The 23,804-nt window shown below is 42.1% G+C and overlaps 1 protein-coding gene across 1 annotated transcript; it reads left to right on the top strand.

Annotated features, from left to right (window-relative positions):
- The first annotated feature begins 4,133 nt into the window (after nt 1–4,133).
- COLEC10 (collectin subfamily member 10) lies at nt 4,134–23,528 on the top strand. The gene is made up of 6 exons (XM_038129480.1): nt 4,134–4,581; nt 16,493–16,564; nt 17,919–17,990; nt 20,061–20,114; nt 21,088–21,183; nt 22,625–23,528. Exons 1-6 carry the CDS (start codon nt 4,434–4,436, stop codon nt 23,014–23,016), a joined length of 834 nt encoding a protein of 277 aa, XP_037985408.1. The 5' UTR covers nt 4,134–4,433; the 3' UTR covers nt 23,017–23,528.
- The last annotated feature ends 276 nt before the right edge of the window (nt 23,529–23,804 follow it).

A 23,804-nucleotide genomic window follows, 5' to 3' on the forward strand; every position in this document is an offset into this window, starting at 1 on the left:
ATCTGTTCTGACACAGGAAGAGGCTGCACTTAGATAAACACAATTACAAGCCACATTGAGTATTTCATTTCTATCACATCTCTGACTACATATGTGAATGCCTTACATTTTTGGATAGCTTCTCTGAGTGATTGCATGGAAAACAATAGCAATAAGTATCTCTTAGGCCTCTCTAAAAGCCTGGTGCCATTATGTCAAAGGTGTCTTCAGTAGAACTGAAAGCCTGCAGGCTAACAGACAGAGAAGCATTCTCGGTCCAAGTGTTCACAATAAAAGTGCTTATAAAACATTCACTGGGAGCCAGGACATCCTTGCTAAATGCAAAAGTTAGAAACAAAAAGTTGTAATGCAGTTGTAATGCTCACCTGAGTGAGCAGAAGTTACACACAATTGAGGTCTGTTTACCAGGTGAGGTACAGGGGTCAGTACTGCACCTCATCCAGCATCCAGCAGCTCTCTGGATCTGTGGTCTGCAAGCCGAGCTCCTTATAAGAGTTCAGTGCTGACCAGCTGCTCTGTTCTCCTGCCTCCCAGCAGATTCATACGGCTGCAACCTTTGTCAGCTTTTCTGTTTAGAGCTAAAAGCTGAGGGGAACAGGAGTGGGAAAGGGGAGGTGAGGTAGGAGCATCCCAAGAAAGGGTAGTAAGCTCTAGTGCAGACCTGAGGTTCTCCAAGAGTGCCATCTCTGTGTCAGACCAGAAGAAGCTCACACTCATCCCTCAAGGCACCCAACTGAACAGAGAGCCAAACTCTTAAGCAGGAATGAGAGAGATCATAGTTGATAGCGGAGCCTAAATTTCCACACAGCTGAGGCTGATGAAGCCTCTCAATCATCCAACAAGATGTTGGAGGATGATCTATAATCCTTGGAGTCCCACAAGCTCTCTTTACTAAACATATAAGCCATAAGATTTTGCACAATTTTGTCCTCAGGTTGGCTGTTTTTGTCAGTTGTATTTTCAAGCATATCAGAACCTAGTCATTGTTTATGTCTTAATCAGAACAAAAACAAGTGGTGGAGACTGTGTTTACAGGCTCAAGTAGCTATTGCATAGTGTCAAAACCAAAACCGGAACGTTACAAAATAGCCCTAGGATTACTTTCTTCCCTACATATTGCAAACCAAATACTCTGCCCTTACTTTTCCATTTTCTCTAAGCTTTGCCACCTTGATTATGTACCCAGCATGACAGAATGAAACTCCTGAAATCATCATGACCTCTGACATGGGAAGAGAAACCATCTAGGATCCCAAAGCAAAGAAATATTCCACCTTTTTTTTTTTTCCTTCAGATGCTCCCAAGTTTATTCAGTACAATAAGGTACAGAAGGGGAATGTTCTCCTTACTGCTGAATTTGGGTCAGAAAGGATGCCAGCGGACTCTCAACACTTATGGCTGAATCAGCCCATGGTTACAAGCAGGATGTATTAACCTGCACTCCAGCTACAGGATCTGTGAGTCTACAAATGATGAAAATTGGCTGTGGATCTGGCCACCTTTTGATGAACAGTATTTCAGCATGTTGTCTGTGCTCCTTACAGTCTGTTTACATTTAACTACTAACGTCTGAGGAGTAAGCAAATGAAGGTTGTGCAAATCTCCAAGGAAGTTACTTGGACTCCAAATAGACAATGCACAAGACAAAGGTTACCTGACTAGTGCTCCTCTCAAAGAACAGAATCTTTCTGGATATTTTTTGGTGCCTTTTCAGGGTTTCCTTGCAAAACATTCATGCCCTTGGAAACATTTGTTTTGTGACTTTTTTGTCTGGATGATGTGGTCTAGTTACTTTTCCTTCCTTGCCTACAGTCATTTCTTTAAGCCTGATTGAATGAGAATTAACATGCACAATAGGCACTCTGCTTCATTAAATCTCCATCAGCAATGAAGCTTCTTGAAGATTTTTCAGTGGAACTGGTTTGATAAATATTGATTTGCCAAAACCCAAGCTTTTTGTGGTAGTACATCAGTTTTGATGGACTGCCTGTTAAGGCAGGTTTTCTAGCTCCAGGACAGCATTCCTGGTCCAACACATGGGAAGACATGACTGATTAGCACACACCCTTGTAATAAAGCAATATAATTTTAAGGCTCTACTGCAAGCACTGGTTTGAACTAGGCAGAGAAATAATTAAAATCTGGATCTCCTACATTTTGAGTAAGTGTTTTCATTTTCCAAGTTTTCAGATCCATTAAATCTAATTTCTCACAGTATTTTCAGGGGACTTGTGACTGTCAGGGAAGGTGGGGTGGGGGTGGGAGGTGGGGGCTGGAGAAGAGTAGAGTCTTGATTTATTTTCTAAAGTGGGCTGAAAATATTTGTAAATGATCACACCACTGTCAGAAAAAATTTCCCTGCTTAGTCCTGGGTAGTAACTAAAGTAGTTAAACAAATGATTTCCTCTCTCACTTGCACTTTACCCCTCTTTATCCCTGATAAATAACAAACAAGTCACTGTAAGTCTCTCAGTACCATGAACAGATAGCATCATTCATGTCAGTTTGGCAACATTTCCCAAAATGCCTCCTCCAACCCTAAGCACACTAGCTTCCCACTCCTACGCTCTCTATTCTTGCTCTTACATTGACCTTCTGCTCACATAATGGAAAGTGAAGAGAAGAAAAAGTTAAATAAAACAGATTAACAGTGCACAAGTCAGAGGCACAGTGCCCAACGCAAATCACAGAGGAACAAGTTTATTTCTGGTATGACTCTACTCAACTATAAGCCTGGCTTTCTCTTTCCTCCCCCTCTGGCTGTGTGTACCCGTTATCAAGGCCACATTTGAGGGGGTATGTTAGAGGACATTCTTTAGGACAGAGAAGACCACTACTTATTTCTGAAAAGCACTATACACAGTTTAACAAGAAAAAAAAAGTGTTTTGGAAAGGGGGACAGTCTGTGAGCAGGCTAGAAAGAAAAAGGGAGAGGAGTATCTTGACCCTTCTTGGGACTTTGGCCAACATTTCATCACAGATGAAAGCCTGAAGTCAGAGCCTTCCTTCAGACTTTAAGTAAAGGTATTCACTTTTACTTCAGTACTGCTACTTATTCTGTATGTCCAAAGGCTGAAACATAGGACTAGGGAACCAAATACTCTCTTAAATAATGAGGAAAACCTCTCAAAAGCTATCAACATAGGAAATACATCTTTTCCTAACATGGAGAGCAAACACCCTCTCACACACTACATAGCTCAAAAGCCTAGTTCAACTTTTTTAGTAGCGTCTCATTGTGTGATAAACCAGCATTTAACAAAATTCCTGGAAATATTACAAATAGTCATCTCCCCTTTCTTTTCTACCAGGCTACCTTGAACAGCCTCTTATCCCTGTTACTGTGCTATCCTTAAGAGAAAGCTAGAGTTTTTTTTCTAGAAGGGATTGCTCACAGGTAGGTATCTGTCATAGCTCCTTCCAAAAGGAAGGATACATGCAACCTGTTCCTCCAACCAAGAGGCCTCCTACACTGGTTTCAGGATCCCAGCACCCAGCTGAAGGTTACCTCAGGATTTGAACCAGCTGGAGTTTCCTCTGGGCAAAGCAAAGATAATGTTCTGTTGTGATCTATGCTACACCACTGTCCCAAGATATGGCCTCTCCCAGTGCATGGGAAGAGTGATATGGGAGAAAGTGATGCAGTCATTCAAGCTCATCTTGTTCTGTGCCTTCTGACCTGAAGTTTGTCCCTTCTGTTCTCTGTCTACCAACATGATCTGGGCTTGGGGTAGCACTGTGGAGCTATCTGTAAGCATGAACCCATCATTTGTGGGTCTCAGGCTAAAGCACCCATGGATAATGTCAATTTTTCATTTGCTGCTCTGGGGGCTGTGGGTACCTGACTCCCAAAAGGTGAGATACAGCACTGGGGATTTCCACCCACAGCAGACTGGCAGCTCGTCTGTTGTCACTATCAGTGACTGTTGTCACTAACAGTCTCCTTGGTGGAAAGCTTTTATGGAAAAGTATCTCTACACGTTATATGCAGTTTGCATTACTCTTCCAGCATACAACCAGCCAAATGTATCCTACAACTAATTAGTACACACTTGGATACAATACCAAAGTCTTTTGTGCCTTGAGTAAGTGAAATGTTGGGCATGAAGAATCAGTGCCGAGAGGCAAAAAAGTTACAAGAGAGATATTCCCATATGTTGGAGAAATTTTCCATGGCAAAAGCAGCTAAATGTCTCAGTCAGATAAGAGATAAATTGGAATAAACAGCTGTCAGTGTTAAATAAATATCCTGGATAATGTGCAGGACAGAAATAACTACAGCATTGTCAAACTCCTTTCTTCACTTTATTTAGCTGTTCTTGCATGTAGCTCCCAAGCTTTCCACTGCTCCAGTTAGTGAAGCATTTATTTTTGAGTCGGCTGCATTTCTTAAGACTGTAACAACGAAAGGCATTTCCTGAGAAACTGCAAGGATGAGCAGCAAGAAAGAACAACAGCTAACAACATATGGGACCCTTGTAGTAGTTTTTATCTTGCAAGTTCAGATTTTTGGGTTTGATGTTGATAATCGACCTACAACAGATGTCTGCTCAACACACACAATTTTACCTGGACCAAAAGGTGAGGATTTATCAGGTTGCTAATACTGAGACCAGTACTGATTAAGGTTGATTTTTTATCAATGGAGACTTGGAGGGCTTGTGGCATGGGCTGGGTGTTAAAGATATGAAATGTTGTAGACTGTACAAACATCTAGTAAACTGTAACTAATGGGGGAAAATGAAGAAGCAAGGAGATTTAAGTTTTCATTTCTTTAGTTTCAGGAACAGTGTCACATATTTTCATATAAGTTAGAGGTGTCTTTTTGCATCTTTCTTCGGCTACACAAATCTGTTATTTCTTGTGCTCATCACACAATGGAAACAGCTAACAGATACGAACTGAGGGACTTGTTTAAAAGTAGGCACCTATTGTGAACTGTTAATGGTCTGCTTTGCATCTACAGATAGGGAGAGATACACAATATTTAAAATGACCAAACTGCCATTATTTTCAAATGTTTATTTGTAAATACATCTCTGCTACATTCATCAGACCTGATCCAGTAGCTCTTGTTGAATTAAACAGGACCTTTGCTACAGATTTCAACAAGAACTAGATCAACTCTGGCATGTACAGGTCTTTTATCTTCAAAACACTTTGCAAATATCTGAAACCAAATTTTCTGCATTAACTCGCTTTTTCTGTAAGACAACTAACATCAGTGGAATTGCCTGAAGGGTATCTTATTAGGTCCATGACATACAAATCTATCTTGCAGGGACAGATCTAAAATATATATTCCACACCATGGCTATTGCAGTTTCAAGCTATTGCTTTCTTTTTAGTAATTCATTGTATTTTTCTATAGGCTACAGACTGAGAGGAAAAAAATGCAGCTGATTTAAATTTAAAGCAGAAAAAAAATTATCAAGTCAAGAGCATTGCTACATACTCATTCGTTTTTTTTGATGGATTATTCAAATGCATGTTGCTTAAAGGATCATTTTTAATCAGGAAATTAATCTCTTTATGATTACAATCCAAGCTTAAATTTTTGCGGCCACAGCATATATGCAGAGAGATATACTGATCCCCAAGGGAGCTAGTGGGTGTTGGTTTAGTTAGTATCTAAGTAATGGCAGGCTGGAGAGCAAAGTTTGACAGAATTGTGTTTAAGAAGTCACAAGGCTAATGAGGGGGTCTCGTGACAGCAGAGAGTAGCTGGGACTCCAGCTGGCTTCTGTGGTCTACCTTGCATAGGGAGCACTTGAAGGGTAGATATTATTATTCTTTGTAAGTGCTGTACTGAGAAAATCAGGATTTAGTCATTACCAGTCCTATTCTTCCTGGCTGATATCAAGGCACAAGATGAGACCAGTAGTTTATTGGCACAGCTCAATCTACTACTTTAGATCACCATCCCCAAGATCCATGATTGGTAGAAGGAGTATTGAGTATAAATCACCTCCAAATTACTGGCTCATATGCACTGCAGGTCATCAAATACATTTTGAAGACTATGTGATATGATCCTATAAGATTAATTTCAGTTCCTACCAGAGCTGAGCTCATCCAGGACAGTTACAAGTTGCCCTTAATGGCACGGGTTTTTCTAGCTTCCAGTCATCGGGGCAATTAAAGACCAAGCAGGCTGAGTGTATGAACTACCCTGTTACTTCTCAGGCATCCCTTGTAGCCAAGGATGAAACATGCTTACCTAATATGCCAGAAGTCTGTCCTGCTGTCAGTTTTCCTCCATCCATCCAATGCCTGTGACTCAGAGCACATGACCCCAAGCTTATGACCACAGCCACAGGCAGAACTTTGCTGTTTAAACTCTAAGCTTGATAACAGACAAGCCTCTGACTTTTGCTGCTGTAGTTTTTTTCCCTGTGCTACATCTCTTGTGTCCCTTTGCCCACTGTTCTCTTAGAAATGGGTTTTGATTTATCCTGAACAAGTTTTACCCCCTCACCTCCACCTGCTCAGCATCTCAGCTATGGTAAAACATGGTGGTGCTCCCAGAAGACAGAGGTGCTGATCTCACACTACTTTGACCAGCTGTTTCTACCACCACAGGTTAGATTCCTGTTGTGGCAACTTCCTCCTTCCATGAGAACATGGAAGTGTCTAATGGGCCAAAGCAACCAGAAATGCAAGGAATTAAAAGATATTCAATAGCTGTAAGACTTCCTACACTGTCCCACCTCGCCTATCCCAGTGCAAGGCATAAATTGTCCTATAGGCTAGATCAAATCTATGTGCTCCAAGTGGGATGGACCCCGGTCCTGTGCAGCAGAGATAGATGCTGCTGTTTCCACCACACAGTATAGTGGAGAGGAGAGCACTGAGGGAGAAGTGGGGGGGTTTGGAGAATTCAGAATTTATAACTCTTTATTGTCTGCACTGTTGGAAGCTGCATGTCTCAATCCTCTAGGCATTCACCTGTTGCTACAGGAGCAAACTCTCAGCCTCTTCACATGCTCACCCTGAAAATCACCTGGTCAAGAAGGGTTGTGAAGATAGGCCACTTACACAATCCACATGTAACTTGTCCAAGTTACTTTGTGCACGCCATATTCTTCCCCTTCAAAAACATCTCTTTGTCATGCTCACACCTGAGATGTCACAAGAGAAGAATGACATGAGCAGTGGGATGAAAACAAAAAGGGCTATTGCAGCCTGATTACCAGAAAAGTCTTCAAATCACCTGTGACAGCCCCACCAACTCCCAGAAAGCATGAGGCAAAACCAGAGGCCATTGTGTACAACAGGAAGAGCTAGAAAAGTACTCTGGAAGACTGCAGTCTCCCAGGAAGAGAAGGAATGCAGTGCATGTCCTGTCAGGTTTGCAAGTTATGCTGCAAGGACAGCAGCGTGTCCGAGCTCTGGTGCCCGGTGCAGCGAACCCCGCGGGTTCCAGTCCCACCTCTGGGGACTCACACAGTGCCCACCAGGTGCCCTCCCGCCCCAACTGCTGATTCCTCTCACTGGGGCAAGCAAATGACACCTGAAGCCTGTTTGCCAAGAATTATGCCAAGAAATTTGCCAAATGGGCACTCCAGAAAAGCAGAATATTAAAACGAACAGAGAGGCAAAAGTTGGCACTCTTCTCCATTTCCTTTTCTAGGCAACACTCAGTTCTCTTCTCAAAAAGAGGGGATTATTTTTAATGACAAGAGCCCACTGCAATGGCTGTCTTGTACTGCCTTCCTGAAAAAAGATCTGAGGTACACAGCCAGCTGGCTTATATGGGAGTAAAGAACAGAAATGTGTGAGGCACTTTCTAGGATTCCTATTGAAATACCCTAGGAACACCCCCGCCCCTCTTATCCCCCCCCCAAAAAAAAAAAAAAAAAGAAGGGGAAAAAAAAAGTAGAGATTTTCAGTGATTGCAACTAGTGATTTTTGATGTTTCACCCAAGATGTTAGGAACAACTTGGTCCTAGCTGGGCTGTTGTGGCACAGAAACTGAAAACTTACATCTTACATCAGCTAACACTGATTCACAGCGGAGTAACTGGGGCAATAATGACCATGTTTTGTACTTCATTGACTTCTTGAGTCCAAAGAGAACGAAGAAATTAAGCATAAATGAAACAATGAATTTTCCAGGACAGCCAGGTTATTGGCCTAGCAAAAGTAGTCATGGCCCTATTGTTTACTTTCTACCATTCCAAGTTGCTGCTGCTGAGAAAGGGGCTGGGTCTGTGGGGAGGCAGCAGCTAACACAGTGAGAGCAAAGGCACCAGCTGTTGTGGCCCTGGCAGCATCAGGAGGATCAGGCTCTGCCCCCCTGGACTCTGCCTTTGAGGGGTGTTCCAGCTCTGTCCTTTCTTCCAGCCTCCTCTCCCCTGGAGACTGATCTTCAAAGGAAGTTTTAAGTGGGCTGTTGACATAGATGAGACAGGAGTTGACCTGCTGTGAGTAAATCAATAAGCAACAACAGGAGGGTAGAAACAAGCAGAGGAGGACCCAAAACTCTGACTTCTGAACTTCCATTAAATATGTGAGCAGGGGCTGGCACTGCAGGAGCTGTTTTCACATGGATTCACGGGCTCTCAGCACTTCAGAGGACTGGCTCTAGATCTTGCTATCTGTCCCTGATCCCAGTTCATTTTCTTTGAAATCCAGACACAAGAACTTTGAAAGTCTTGAATCAGATCCAGGTTGAGAAACTGGAAATTTGAAGAGCACTGGGAGTTTCCCATAGCAGTTTAGATGTAAAATGTTTCTTTATCATTATTTCTGACAAATGATGCTTCTAAACTCTGTGACATTGGCTGGTACCTCAAAATAGCATTTACTGTGGTCACCAGTGTAGCTGTCCATCTCTCAGCTTTAATTGTGCTTACGCAGTTCCACTCCTGGAAAATCTCAAACTCTTTCAGAAACCAGATACACTGCTATCCACGCTGCCTTCCAAAAATATAAAATGCCTTACCACATCCTATAGCTGTTCAAATCTATAACTAAATTTTCCTCTTAGTGCCTCATTTTTGATCCGAAGAGTCCTTTAATTTTAACACATAATTCTATTTTTCAGGGCTTCTAGAATTCCTCGTTTTAGCACACAGTAAATTTCTGGAAATCATCAGCCTGAGCTACAAAGCTCAGGGGACTTAAATACATAAATTCAAGAGATAGTGGGCCTGTATTTCTCACCAATGGCAGTCTGATTCTTCACTGAAGCCACCATAATTCATGGGTCTCTGAGATCATGTCAGAATGGCAATACAAGAGGCTGAGAAAATCAAATCAGGCAGACCAAGTAAAAGGAGAATCAAGAATGATTGAAATTATTTCTGTGTTATTAAAGAAATAATGTATATTCCATTCATGCACAAAGGTCCACACTTTCAAATAATACAAGTCAGCAGAGGTTCACTGAGCCTACTAAAGTCTTGGGTATGCCTCATGCAATGCAATATGAGAGGAGGGTATTTCTGATTAAGTCAAATTTATAAGTAGAAAAGCAATCAGAGAATTAATTTTTTTCTTGAAGATTCTTTTTATTTTATTTTTTGTATTGTCTAGTTTGAACTTGGGTGAAGAAAGATAATCTGTGTAAGAATGGTGCATATGTAAGAGCCCTGCATGTTCCTGCAGGTCACCTGGGAAGGTGACCATGGGTGCAGTTTCTCACTGCAGCTGAACATACCACTCAACTCTCAGGTTTTCTGACAAAAAAGGGAGGCCAAACATCTTCTTTTTCTTCCACTCTGACCATGTGGTCCTCGCTTCACCTTGTGCTGGCTCAGCTATTTCACAGACTCACGGAATATTCTGAGTTGGAAGGGACCCACAAAGATCATTGACTCCAACTCTTACATGAATGGCCCATCTAGGGGCTGAACCCACCATCTCAGCATTGTCAGCACCGGGCTCTGGCCAAACCAGGCTCTTCACTGAGCTGCTTCAGCTCACTCACTGAAAATGTATATCTGTCTTATTGACATTCCTCTGTTTAGGGAGATGAATTTCTTCAAAGTAGGGTGAAAAGAGTGCTCAACATCAGGCAGAGGGAAGGGAGGCATGCAGGACAGTGCTGGGAACTGAGGGGAGGAGGACAGACAGGGAAGGGAACATCACGTCAGATAGGCAGCTGAGGTCAAGAAATCCTGTCCTCACTAGCCAAATGCAACATGAAAGCAAGAATGCACACTGTTATGGGAAATTTGCTAAGGATCTAAAAGACACTGAAAGTGAAATCAGAGGAAATTTTGAGTCTTTCCATTGACGTAGCTGTGACGCGCTCATACATTGGAAATACAAACAGGGCTGTGTTTGCTTATTTATTAAAGTCTGTGACTCCCTCTAGTGACAAACCCTCTTGGTAGATATTATACATGCCCAAGTGCTGCAAAGGTTCTTCCTGCTCTGCGTCACTCAGTGTCCCAAGCTACACAGCTGATCCTGTGAGGTTCTTCCAGGAGGGCAGGCATTCAGTTGCTCCTGTAGGTTTCTCAAGGCTTTAGAATTATGCTTATCTCCTTATCCTTTCAGTTTGGATAAGGAGAGACAGAAATCACCTGTACTCTTCACATTCAGTCTCTGGGAGTGGGGAGGGTCCATCTGCCCCCTCAGGTGGGACTAAGAGCATGAAACACAGAGCTCAGCAGAACTGTGTCACACATGTAACAAATTCCATACAGAGCCTTTGTGGTAGGGTATTGGCTGTGCCTAGGAATGATAAATGCATCTAAGGCAAGCAGTGCAAAGCTGCTTGCCTTGCTTGACAATACCACCATGTGCTATTCTCATCAAGACTAAAAGAAAAAGAAAGATTCTCATCCTTCCTCCCTCACATCAAATTAGTCATTAGGCCAAGGGCTTTTCAAAGACTTTGGCTAGTAGTGGGATTTTTTCAGTTTAGAGTATCTGGCGTAGGAGGACAACTGTGCTGTAGCCCAGCATAAATGATATTTCTATCATTTGAAAGGGTGGGCATGTCCTGGATTCTGGAGGGAGACATACCTGCAAAAGAGAGGATGAGAGAGCATTAACATTTCTGTAGTATTTTTGCTCAGAAGACAGGAACTGGAGCTGACCTGAGGCCATGGCACACCAGAACACCTGACAAAGTTGTCCCAGGGAGTCTCTTAGGACAATGTGCTAAGAAGTACTCATGCATAAGCCCAGTTCAGAGTCTCCTCTCAGCTTTAGCCTTCAGACAGCCTGCAGACATGCTCTCAGCCTGGTGCCGATAAACATGGGCTCTGAAACCCCCAGGAATTACACCCAGGCTCTCCAAGAGCCATGGTCACCCCTCAATTACAAGACTCGGAGAGTCACTAAATATCTGTGAACAATATCTATGAAATTGAAAATGTCCTAAGTTCATGAATACAAACCAGATAAACTGCCTACAAAAGATTCAGCAGGGAAATCTAAGTCACTTGAAGGTCAGTAAATTCTTACTAATTAAATTCTTACCAAAGGTAACCTCTCAACATTTAGTTATTTAGTGCTATTTAGTCAAACTCCAAAAAAGACAGACCCTCTTTCAACTGCCTAAAAACCCTGTTGGTAATTAGACCTTCAGCATTTTCCTGAGCTTGTTTAGAGAAGGTCTGTGCTTCTCTCTCAATTAGAATTGAAATTTTCTAATGGCTGCAAAATTTACTTACTTCTTATGGCTTCTGCTCTTGTGCCTTGCACAGTCCCAAGCTGGAAGAGTCTAGTAATTTACTGCTTCGGGTGTTTCTTTTAGCAATTTGGTATTGCATATCTGTGACACACAAGAAATCAATCAACTTGAGGAAATATTAACAAGGCTGAAAAATAGTCTTACTTCATTTAATGACTCCAAGTGCTTCTTCACCCATGCCTCAAATGCCAGTGCAGTATAATATCTGACATCTCTGCGACCACAGTTTTAAAGTGACAATCTGCTAATTAGGTTAAAATTTAACCTGACACTGCCCCAAGTGCAAAGCAGCATAAAGGAGAGGTTAACTTCTAGGTATAGATAACAAGCATATGAGGTCAGGGATCAGGAAATTTGTGTTGCACAAAGCACAGTACTACAGAACTCAAAAAACCAGTCCAGAGTACTAGCAGGACAGATTTTTTTTTTCCTGGAAGATTTAAAAAAAAAAAAAAGCTGGCTAATGCAGTGGGATGGCTAGTCCACTTGAAGTCTCAGGAAACGGAGGGATATTTATAGTCAACTAGAAATAAAGCAAACCCAACCCCTGCCCAAAACAGTCAGCCAACCTCTCAGTCTCTCCTACCTAGCTGCAAATCACAGCAAGACCACAAGAGGGAAGCCCAACCCAAGAATTCACATTTTGTGCCAAAATTTGAGATCACAGCAAACAGCAGCTAAAGGAGGACACAGCACGTACCTTATCAGGTACTGGGCTTAATCTAATCTTAAATTAACTATAAAATGGTATCACTAACTAATAATGTTTGTTTCTACCCTTGTTTTGTAATGGCTTACCTATTCTCAGATGACAGATGGGGAGAAAAGCAGGATTACTCGCTCTTATGGATAGACAAATTATTGTGCTTCCAGTTTTCCTGGATTTGAAAAGTAAGAGTGTGGCAGGCTTCTTCACACCAAGATGAAACAAGTGATGGAACTTATTTCCCTCTCCCTTAGGCTTTTAGAGGTCTTAAGCAAAATTTGGATCACATAAGGTGTTAATAAAAGTTGAGGCACTCCCTGACCTTTAGAAATCCCCAGAACAAACTTTGTCACACCTTTCACTCCCCTCACCTGGAAGCTCTCAGGCTGATGGTCCATACAGGACAACGTAGCTTCAACTCCAGCAGCCCTAGGTGTGAAAATCTTGTTCCAAAGTCCCTCAGGAAAAGTCACTGGATTTTTCAGTGGCTCTAAAGGCTGAAACTGAGACAGGAATAAAACATCTTTAGAAAGTAATCACAGCTTCTCGACTTGTATAGTGACTTTCTTTCCTGGGGGAGGGAGGGAGGGAGGTAGGAAGGAAGGAAGGAAGGAAGGAAGGAAGGATCTTTTACAGAGATCTTCCTTCTGCAGCAAACAACAGTCCCTCCAGAGCCTTTAACTCTACAGAGCAGCCTGCAGAGAATGTAACTGGCTGGTCTGAGAAAGTTGAGGCGGACTGCCAGGATGACAAGCCCTGATTTGGAAGGTCAGCAGGAATATAGTTTGTTTTTATAGAGGCCAAGGAACCTCCCTCAGCAACTTCTATACCAGACCCAGAATTCATATTTTACACAAAGGAATTCATTGCCCAAGGAAAGGCTGGACATGAAACGCCTCCCGCATCTCCCTTCCTTGTCAGAGAACACGGTCCATCTGTGAAATATTGCCATGCTGCATTTCTAGCCAAGATTCATCCAGCCTTTCCAGTCTTTGGATCATACACTGCCTCCTTTCTATTGTCACACACCCCGTATGGGTTTGCAGACAATGATGAGATCAGCTCTTAACCTGCCCCCAAATTATCCTTTCACAAGCCCTTTATCAGCCTCTGGGAACTTTTCTGAATTTCTGAACTAGTGAAAAGTGACTTTTGCACTCTCACAGGGGTTTCACGCATGGATTTGGAAAGAATAATTTCCTCTTGTTAGCATTGAAGTCATCAGAAAAATTAAACCATGCATTCTATAGCTCTGCTGTTTGATGGGCAGTAGAATCATAAAATCATAGAATGGTCTGGGTTGGAAGGAACCTTAAAAATCATGTAGTTGCAATCCCCCTGCCATGAACAGAGACACCTTTCAACTAGACCAGGTTGCTCAGAGCCCCATTCTGCCTTGCCTTGAACACTTCCAGGGATGGGGCATCCACAACTTCTCCGGGCTCACCACCCTCACACTATGGAATTTCTTTCTCATATCTAACCTAAATCTACTCTCCTTCAGTTAAACTCATTCCCCCTTGTCCTGTCACTACATGTCCTTGTAAGAAGTCTCTTTCCATCTTTGTTGTAGGCTCCCTTCAGGTACTGGAAGGCTGCAATTAGGTCACCCCAAAGCCTTTTTTTTCCCCACGCTGAACAAAACCAAATCTCTCAATCTTTCCTCATAGAAGAGGTATTCCATTCCTCTGATCAACTTGGTGTCCTCCTCTGGACTTGCCCCAACAGGTCCACGTCCTTTTTCTGTTGAGGACCCCAGAGGTGGATGCAGCACTGCTGGTGGGGTCTCACCAGAGCAGAGTGAAGGGGCACAATCACCACCTCGACCTGCTGCCCACTCTGCTTTTCATGGAGTCCAGAACAGGTCTGACTTTCTGGCCTGTGAGTGCACATTGCTGGCTCATGTCCAGCCTTCCATCCACCAGCACCTCCAAGTCTTTCTTGGCAGGACTGGAACCCAGTAAAAGCAGGCATCCTTTCATCAGCTCCCAGCTCAGACTCACAGCTTCAGCTGAATATTTAAGGAGCTTGGCTTTTAGAAATATACAATAGCTTGTACAGTATTTTTAAGACCTAGTGAAAAGAAAGATGTTTAAAATTTATACTGCTGACTGCTTTTGGACTTTTCGTATTTTACCTGTGGAAGCTGGTGTTAGAAAAAAAGAGCCTGAGTAAGCCAGCACACACCACACTGTTTCCTTCTTGTCCATCCCTTCAGCAACTGCTTCCTCCCGTCAATGTGAAATGAAGTTCAGCCCTTTATCTTCCTCAGCTTGGCCCACTAACCTTCCCCCCAAAGGGCAACCTGACCAACAGGGTGAGCCTGCCCTTCACAAGAGAGTCCCAGCATGGAAGGGTTTTTTCAGCACAAAGGCACAGGCTGAGCTCAGTCCATGTAACTGGAATGGAAAGGTGCCAAATAGCTAAAACTACATTTTATGTGCTGCAATTAATGTGCAGCACTTCTCATCTGCTATCCCTCTACAGGAAAGCCCATGACATGCTACCTCTGACTACAGAAGTAGAAGGCCAATCAGGAATGAGTGGGCAGTATTTTTCAGAAAAAAAAAAAAAAAAAAAGGCACCTATGTAATGATCAGTCTTAAAGCAACCATGGGAAGGTACTTTGTCCCCAGCACATTTAAAAAATAATTGAGCTATTTGCCACAGGATATTTATTGTAAGGGCCAAAGGTATACACGGATTTAAAAGGCACAAGGTTAATTGGCAGAGGGGGGAATCATAGTGGCTGTTCCTGAGGGGAGGGGATGCAGTGCTTGGCTCAGGTAAGCACTGAAACCATTGCTGTGAGAGGCTGGAAGAGGCTGCCTGGGCCACAGACACCCTCAGTACACCTCAGTTCCCTGAACACCTTCTGCTGGGGCTGCAGGCACCACCCTTGGTGAGAACGGTTATTGCTCTTGTCACATACTGCTATTCTGTCCTCACCTCTCTGACTGACATCCAGACACCCTTCCCTCCCTTGGCTCTCCATACACTGAACGACAGCCTTCTCCCCTTCTGGGCAACAGGCACAGACACAACTGGCTGCCACTGCCACGTGAGATCCTGGCTGAGCCAAGAGGCTGTGGCACTGCTCCCCACTGCACAGCAAGGCTCATTGCCAGCAAGGGCAGGGAACAATGGGAGAGGTTCTGGAAGGCTGCCTGTGTTCAGTGATGGCCCGTTGGTGCAGGCAAATTGTGGGTCTCCTCCCCACCTCTGCCGAGGGGAGAAAAAAATTCTTCCTCTTATGATCTGGCTCCAGACTAAGAAGATGACAAAATCATCTTTAGTCCTTCCTTCCTGCCTGCCTGCCTTCCTGCCTTCCATGCAAAGCAATATTGTATGCTACTTGTGGAAGGAAATACAATTTCTTTCTGACTAATTGCTGCCTTGCACCTTTACACTATATGCTGCACAGTGAGAGACTGTCTTCCAACAGTGAAAGTGCCTATACAGGCACTTTGTGTAATAGGGTCTCAATCTCATTTAGAGAAATCTCTGCACTACCATAATGAATGCAATGATTTTGCCTCTTACAGATACTCTCTGTATGACCTTTCAAAATAAAGCATTGGAGTAATTGCAAAACAAGTTTCTTGTATCAACATACAAATGCCATCTGTCAAAAAATGAAGGCAAGAATTGTATCACATTAAGTGCCAAGGTCTATGTCAAGATCTATTTCAACATATTTACATTCCTCTCATTCTGAATACATCTGCATACCCTGAACACAGAGTCACTAGGAATGGAATCACTAGGAACAATTAATAAACACCTGTTGCCTCCCTTGGCAGTTTGCCCCTGTGTGCTCAAGTTTCCCTGGTTTATTTATCTGCTTTATAGCTAATAATGCTTAAAGTGTAGGAGTAGGAATTGCTGTTCTATAATTTTCATGTTGTAAGAGCCTCTCTGAAAGGGAAAGCTTTTAGCTTTTCCTAATGATGGTCAGATTCCTCATCTCTTTTCAGAAAATTTATCCCATGGTTGCTGTGCCTTCCATGCGAAATAATAAGAAATCAGTAGGGGGAAAAACCCCATGAACTTTTCTTTCTGAATGTGTTTAGTTGTACTTACTGCACTGAGAGAAATGTACCATAATGTTTTATTTTCTGGTTTTTTGGAAGGGGATGAAGGTGAAAAGGGAGACAGAGGAGAAGTAGGCAAACAAGGAAAGGTTGGACCAAAAGGACCAAAAGGTATTTATGATGGTTTGTTGGCTATTGCTGGCATATGAATATCATTATACACAACTGTACTGATGCATATGATTGGTGTTTAATGCTTTTCATTTCTGTTTCACCAGTGGATTTCACAATCCTGTCAAACATTAATTGGTAAATGTAACAATACTTAACTTGGTTCAATTCCTATTGATACTTAAGACAAATATATATGGCTGTCATGAGTGTGATACAGAAAACCTACATAATCAGAAAGATTGCTCTTACTGAAACTAGCCTTTAGTTGAAATTGAATTTTGAGCATAATTGCCTAGCAATATGTCAGGGTGCTCAATAAAATTTGATTTCAGTTGTCTGTATTCTGCAGACAAAGCAAACAAAGCCATACACACACAAATAAAAAGTTCCTCTGATCAAACAGCATCTGTGATGAGAACAAGGAGTTGCAGATGTTTCAGGACTTGGCTCAATTAAGTATGTCCCATACCCACAGTGTGACCTGGGCATATCATTTGGAGGCACCAGATGTGACTGTGGCAGTCTTGTTTGCATACTCTCATTTGAAAGCTTAATTTATCTTTAGAGTTTAATGACAACGTGTATCAAGATCTTCCTTCCTCGACTGTGGCTTAAGACTAACCAGGATAGTCTTTACTTTCATAGAAACTTTAAATCACTCTGTTATTATTGTTATAATAAAAAACTTCTTCAATTTTAAAATACATTCTTATGATTTCGCTTCTTACTTTAAAATGAACATCAGGTAAGATACAAGGAATTCAGGGAATCAACCATTTACAAAGTATCTTACTGATGTTAAAGTCCTTTTGCAAACTGAGATTCCCTAGATTGGCCTGTCATCATTAGACAGCTATTTCAGAACTTACACTATTTATTAATCAGTTAAAAAGGACATTTGTTATTTTGGTGCTCTGAAGACTGGGAAAATACATACAGCAAAATTAGTAGCTCCCTACTTGCAGTTCTACTTTGAGAAGGACCCCCAGCAAAGCCACAAGGACTTAGGAAAGTGTTTTGTCTCCGGTGGAGAAAAATAAAAGGTGTCAGCCTGGTTTGGCTGTGAAGTAAATCACTAGCAGTTCTAGTTTCTGTTTTCTCTAAGACAATATGATGTTTGAACAGGCAATTTTATTAAGGTTCTATGCCATGTCCTACTGTCATACCCTACAGGAGCAGGGATCTGGCTGTACTCTTCCAAATATCCTCAGGGCTACGCTCACTTCACTTTGCCACACAGGCAGACTGGCCACACTCAGGAAAAACAGCAGCAGTAGAGACCTAAACAGTGCCTCAGAAAAGAAATTACAGCAACCATCCATACTCATTTCCTCTTTATTTCTTCTCTTAGGAAACAAAGGACCGCTGGGTGATGCTGGTGACCAGGGAATGCTTGGTAAAATTGGTCCAATTGGTGGAAAGGGTAAGCTCTGGTCTGGGAATTTTCTTGGAGCTTTTTCCCTCAAGGTAAATATGTGTTTATGCTCCAGATATGGAGCAATATTAAATAATGGTACAACCAATGCTCTCCAAGTAAAGTTATGCATTAAGATTGGTGATGAGAGTGAACTGAAATACCCTAGTTTTATTTTCTTCATGCAATATATCCGACTAATTTGGATAAAAGAATTTCTTTTATGAGTTAAGACATCAATCCTCTTTGATGGATCTATTTGAAGACGTTTCTGCTCATTGCATGGGGGTTGGACTAGATGACCTTTAAAGGTCACTTCCACCCCAAACTATTCTATGATTCTGTGGTAAAAGAGGATGGGAGAAATCCAGTTTCTGTGAAGTAAATCCTCTGAACACTCCAAGGGACAAATATATGCCTTTGATTTGGATGCTGAAGGCCTAAGTCAATGTCCTGCTGCTGCTGAGGATGCCACACCTTGTCACCTGCACTGCTGTGGGTCACATGAGCAAGCAATGCACAGGACATCCCTGTCCTGGTAAGGAACGAATTCGGGAATTTTAAGAAGGTGCTCACATAAGCAGGGATGGCAACTACTTGCAAATCAAGTTAGACTCCAAATCTGCCTGGACAATAATTTCATGAAATTGTGCTCTATTTATCTCAAGAAGAAGCTCAGGCATTCCTTTCTGATATTCCTAAAGAGCAACTTAAGAAGGAATATTACTTCTGCCACAAGGAGACCTGCCTTGAAAGCTGATCAGGGACACCACCATTGCCAGGAGAACTCTGGGGTCTCAAACCAGTGCATCAACTTATATAAACTGTTGAGTGGGTGGAACAATCTCTCTGGAGAGCTTCTCAAACCACTGTTTTTAATAAACCTTTGATGGCCTCCAGCCAGCCTCAGTAACAGGCAAGAAGAAAATATTTTGACCTGAGGGATTAATTTTCAGAAGTGCCTAGAAAACTGAAAACTCAGAGAGTTATCTCCTAAAATGTCTTCAATCCCCAAAGGAGACAAAAATAAAGAATCTTACAAGTTGCTTTTCTTTATCTGAAAGTAAACCAATGTTCTGAGCCTTTAAATCAAGTTCTCTTTTAATCTGAATGCACAATTTATTGTACCCTTACAGTTTTTTTCTAATTTTCTTTATTTGCAGAAGCAAAGGTCACTGTTTAAATCTGTGACTAAACATTGGAGATCTTATTGAAGCAAGCCTGAAATTCCAGCTTGCAAGTGTGCAGTGTCAAGCACTGCTAATTAAAATGACAGCCAACACCTAAATTCTTTAAAAAAACATAACCATATCAAGTAAAAAGTACATAAAAACATGGCTATCAGAAGGCAGAGCAAGTATTAGTATGTTTTGACCTCTGAAGGTTTTATTCATAAAAGAGCTGACATCAATTTCAGATAAAGTCCAGCTGTTCCTGACCAAAATAACAACTGAGATTTTTTAAAGAACAGGTCACCTCCAGTTACATAGTAGCAGAGGATTTGGAGAAGTATCTCTATCATTTTTATTATTTACAAAAGGAAGGGAAAACAGTTGGATGCAAATAAATCACATTTCCATAAACTGAACTGAAATGCTGCTCCTTAATGACCTCCCTCCATGCAGGTGCCAACTGCTGCCCACACATGCAATCTCTTGCACGCATGAATTCAGTTGCTTAGAGCACGTCTGCTGCCTCATCTCACCATGGAGCTGCTGAACCTGGGAGAGGGCTCTGTCCTGCAGCCCCTGAGAGAACCCACACCTCACCTTTTTAAGATTTCTTAAGTGCTTTCAGCCTCTCAGGATCATTTTGCGGTTCATATTTAAAGTAAGTGGTACCAGGAACCAGCAGCACACAAGATGCCTGTGTTATCAGTGAGTTAGCTATTAAAGAGCTCTCATTTCCATGCACCAGAATTAATCGCGGTTTGTTTAACTTGGCACGTCTTCCAGTACAGTCCATCAGAGCTTCCTATCAAAAGCACACTGTTAATATATTATTAAATGGGTTTTCAAATATGCTTCCCTGACACATGCACTGTCTGAGATCTGAGAATATATCTTCTTCTTTATTCAGGTGACAAAGGAGCCAAAGGCTTACCAGGGGTTTCAGGAAAAAAAGGAAAAGCAGGTATGTTATGCATTCTTCTGTGCAGAATGGTCAAATCTGCTGGATCTTTGATTTCAGGGTTGGTTTGTATGGAATTCCATGAAATTTTGAGGCCCAAGGAAAATAGATTGAAATGCCCAAGGAGAACAGATGAAATGTAATTGAGGCCCAAGAAGAATAGATGAAATGTAAGGAAGAGACTGAAAATGTTTTGTTGAAGAAAATAAAGGACAGTGTAGGGAGTGTAGGGACATGACTGATTCCTATGAATATACCAGCATACACAAAATATGAAGTCACCCAAATTCATGGGTAATATTTGGTATCATAAAAACTAACACACAAGCAAGCGGTATGTATTTAAAATGGATACTAGAAGAAAGTGACTTAGTATCAAAGGAATTAAGCCCTTTAACAGTTTCCTAATAGGAGCATGGGGATGAAAAAGTGATATTAGATAGAAACATAATCTGTTGTCAAATTAATGCAATACATTTGCTTACAGGAGGAGAATTTGACTCTGATGAACTAGAAAACTAGTAACCTAGGAACCTTGAATGGTTACCCACCTTGAACGTATATTAGTGTTTATTTTTAATAGATTGCATATAATATGACCATTTGGTGCTTAATGAGAAACCATTAGCAACTTATTTTCTTTCTGAGAAAAACAAAAAGAACAAACAAAACCTCTAGCAAGCCAAATTCCAGCTAAAAATATATATATTAACTGAGACTTCAGGGCTTGAAAGCTATTGATTTTTGGGCTGGTATTAACTTGCTTAAGCCAGTTAGCAAGGGAGTGTACAGAGCCAAAACATTAAACACTTTGATGAACAGAAGTGTAGCCAGTGGAGTAAGGCAAGACTGGCTCTTCATAAGTGGAGCCCAGGTCTTCAGAAGTCTTGGAAGTGGGCTACAGGTGTCTCTCCATGCACACACACATCCAAATGCTTCTAAATAGGTAAATCCTCTATCCTTTGTATTGCATCAGGCACGGTCTGTGACTGTGGAAGATACCGCAGATTTGTTGGACAACTGAATATCAATGTTGCTCGTCTTAACACATCCATCAAGTTTCTGAAGAATGGTAAGGATCCTTATGTATTTGAGGGGATTTATTTGACTCCAATAACAGATATCATTGCTATTCTTCTACCATTGTTGCTCTATGGAAGTGTCCACAGATGACCCAGAGAGAGGGTCCTGTGTTTCAGGCACTCTGAAAACCTAAAAGGAGAGACAGTCTTACATCTATAAGAATAAAAGGACCAGATGACTAAAGCAAAAAATACAGAAGTTATCAACAGCAGAAGAGAATACATCATGAAAAGCACAAGGAATGATTTGCTAACCACCTCTGCACTGTCATTCTGCTCAGGTTTGGTGGCCAGCCAGGCAATGTAAGGCAGAAGTTTGTGCCAGCCTGCTCCAGAGAGGCAGGAAGACTACTCAGTAGTCCTAGTGCTCCCCTCAGTGCATGCACAATTTTCCTGTAACAAGGGACCAGCACTCGAGGCTATGGGTTATAAGAATGTACAGTTGCAGGCAGTGCTGTTGGGTGAGCAGTGCAAACTGCCCCAGTGAAAGGAAGGGAGTTTCCTGGCATAAAACTGATTTTGAGACAGCTTTACCACTGCTTCCAGGACTAGGGTTGGATCAGTAAATTAATTGAATTTGAGACTGTTCTTTGTCACTGTGGATATCCAGCACAGAACAACACCCATCTATTGAAAAATACTACAAAACTGAATTATGTATTATCAAAGAGTGTCTTTCTACTAAATTCTAACCTCTGTCTGGGGTAACTCCTAAATAACTTGGGAGAGTAATTTTTTAAAATAATTTTCCAAGGCCAAACTCTGCTCAGGACTACTCCAGCAATCCATTAGTAGAGACAATCAATTTCCAGCAACCCAGGCATGCTCCTTGGCACTGCTTAATTCACTAGGCTATAAACTCACTGGTTGAGAGTCTGCCTTTTAAAGCTGCTGAGCAACCACAATTTTCTTCCGAGTCAATGCCACAGTGCTACAGCAGCTCTGAATATGAGGCCGTATCTAAAATGTCTTATCTTAGCAGTCACATTCATTTTCCTCTACATGGAAAGGTCCTGAAAAGCTATTTATACTGCTGTGTTTCTACCCCTGGGCACTCTTTCGCAATCTGTATTCATGAACATACAAAGCAATAGGGTGATCCAGAATTAGACATTGCCATTTGACAATTTAGCATGCCTTAAGCTGATTCCTGGACTAGACATCCAGGAAATAAAACTGAAGTGTCACAGGAGACATGCCAATCAGGACCGAGTAGTTCTTGTCCTAATGTATGCTAAGTGCTTGACAATCCCATTAGTCACATCAATCTCCGATCATGTCCTCATCGTTCATCATAAATACAGTGGTGGGAATACTTTTCCTCCTTCCCTTTTATTAATTCTAATGTAAAAATCATCTCATTGTCATATTGGAATAGAATAACCTTCAGCATCTGTTGACATGCCATTAAGCAATTTTTCTTCTTCAAAGTTATAGCAGGTATCAGGGAGACAGATGAGAAATTCTACTACATTGTGAAAGAAGAGAAGAATTACAGAGAAGCCTTGATGCACTGCAGGGACAGAGGAGGATCACTGGCCATGCCTAAAGATGAGGCAACCAACGCCTTGATTGCTGACTACATCTCCAGCAGCGGCCTGTTCCGAGCCTTCATTGGGCTGAATGACATGGAAAGAGAAGGACAGTTTGTGTATGCAGACAACAGCCCACTGCAGAACTACAGTAACTGGAAGCAAGGAGAGCCTCATGACCCAGCTGGTCACGAGGACTGTGTGGAAATGCTCAGCACAGGAGAGTGGAATGACTCTGAGTGCCAAGTCACCATCTACTTCGTCTGTGAATTCCTGAAGAAGAGGAAATAAAAGTGCCAGAGAATGTGCCTGGCACCTGCTGTACATACAATAACCCATCCCCATTCATTTATCGTAGGGAGAGTAAATCAGGGATAGGAAACCAGGGATAGGAAACCAGGGACAGGGCTCAATCCAGCCTTCACATCACTGGGCTGAGCAAGAGTAACTACTGTTTAGTCATCAGTAACCTCAAAGTCAGCACGAGTCTGCAGGGGGCATCCAGCCAGCTGTGAATTTTTATTTCTACATGCATTTTAGGGTTGGCATTTCTATATGTAATTTAGGGGTAAGTTTAGAGCATGCAGAAGTGAACATAATTTCACCAGTTCCAGAAATAGTAAGCTCATTGGTATATGAAGTACTGATGTGGTTTGCAAAGTCCACAGCTGGAAAGATGTCATGGTTTGACGCTGGCCCAATGCCAGTGCCCCCATGAAAACCCATCTTCCCCTGGTGTCCGCTGTGAGATGTGATCAGAGACAGAGCAAAGCAGGCCTCCACTTGCAAACAAGAAAAAAACTTTATTATCACATAACTACAATAAAATTAACACACAGAGCAGAATGGAAACCTTTTAAACATTTCTCCTCCCCCCACTCAATTTCCACAGAATGACACAAAACCTTAGATCTCTTCCCAGTCCATCACCCTTCAGATAATCAACTCAGTCCATCTCCACCCTTCCGACAATCACCTCCCATTTCATCAAGGAGAGAGGAGCCCTCCTTGTGCCACAGGCCAATCCCCCATCACTCAGCACCACACGTCGTGACTTCTTCCTTCCATGTTCAGTGCTC

Source organism: Motacilla alba, chromosome 2 (genome assembly GCF_015832195.1).
Source record: "Motacilla alba alba isolate MOTALB_02 chromosome 2, Motacilla_alba_V1.0_pri, whole genome shotgun sequence".
In the NCBI taxonomy this organism is placed as follows: domain Eukaryota; kingdom Metazoa; phylum Chordata; class Aves; order Passeriformes; family Motacillidae; genus Motacilla; species Motacilla alba.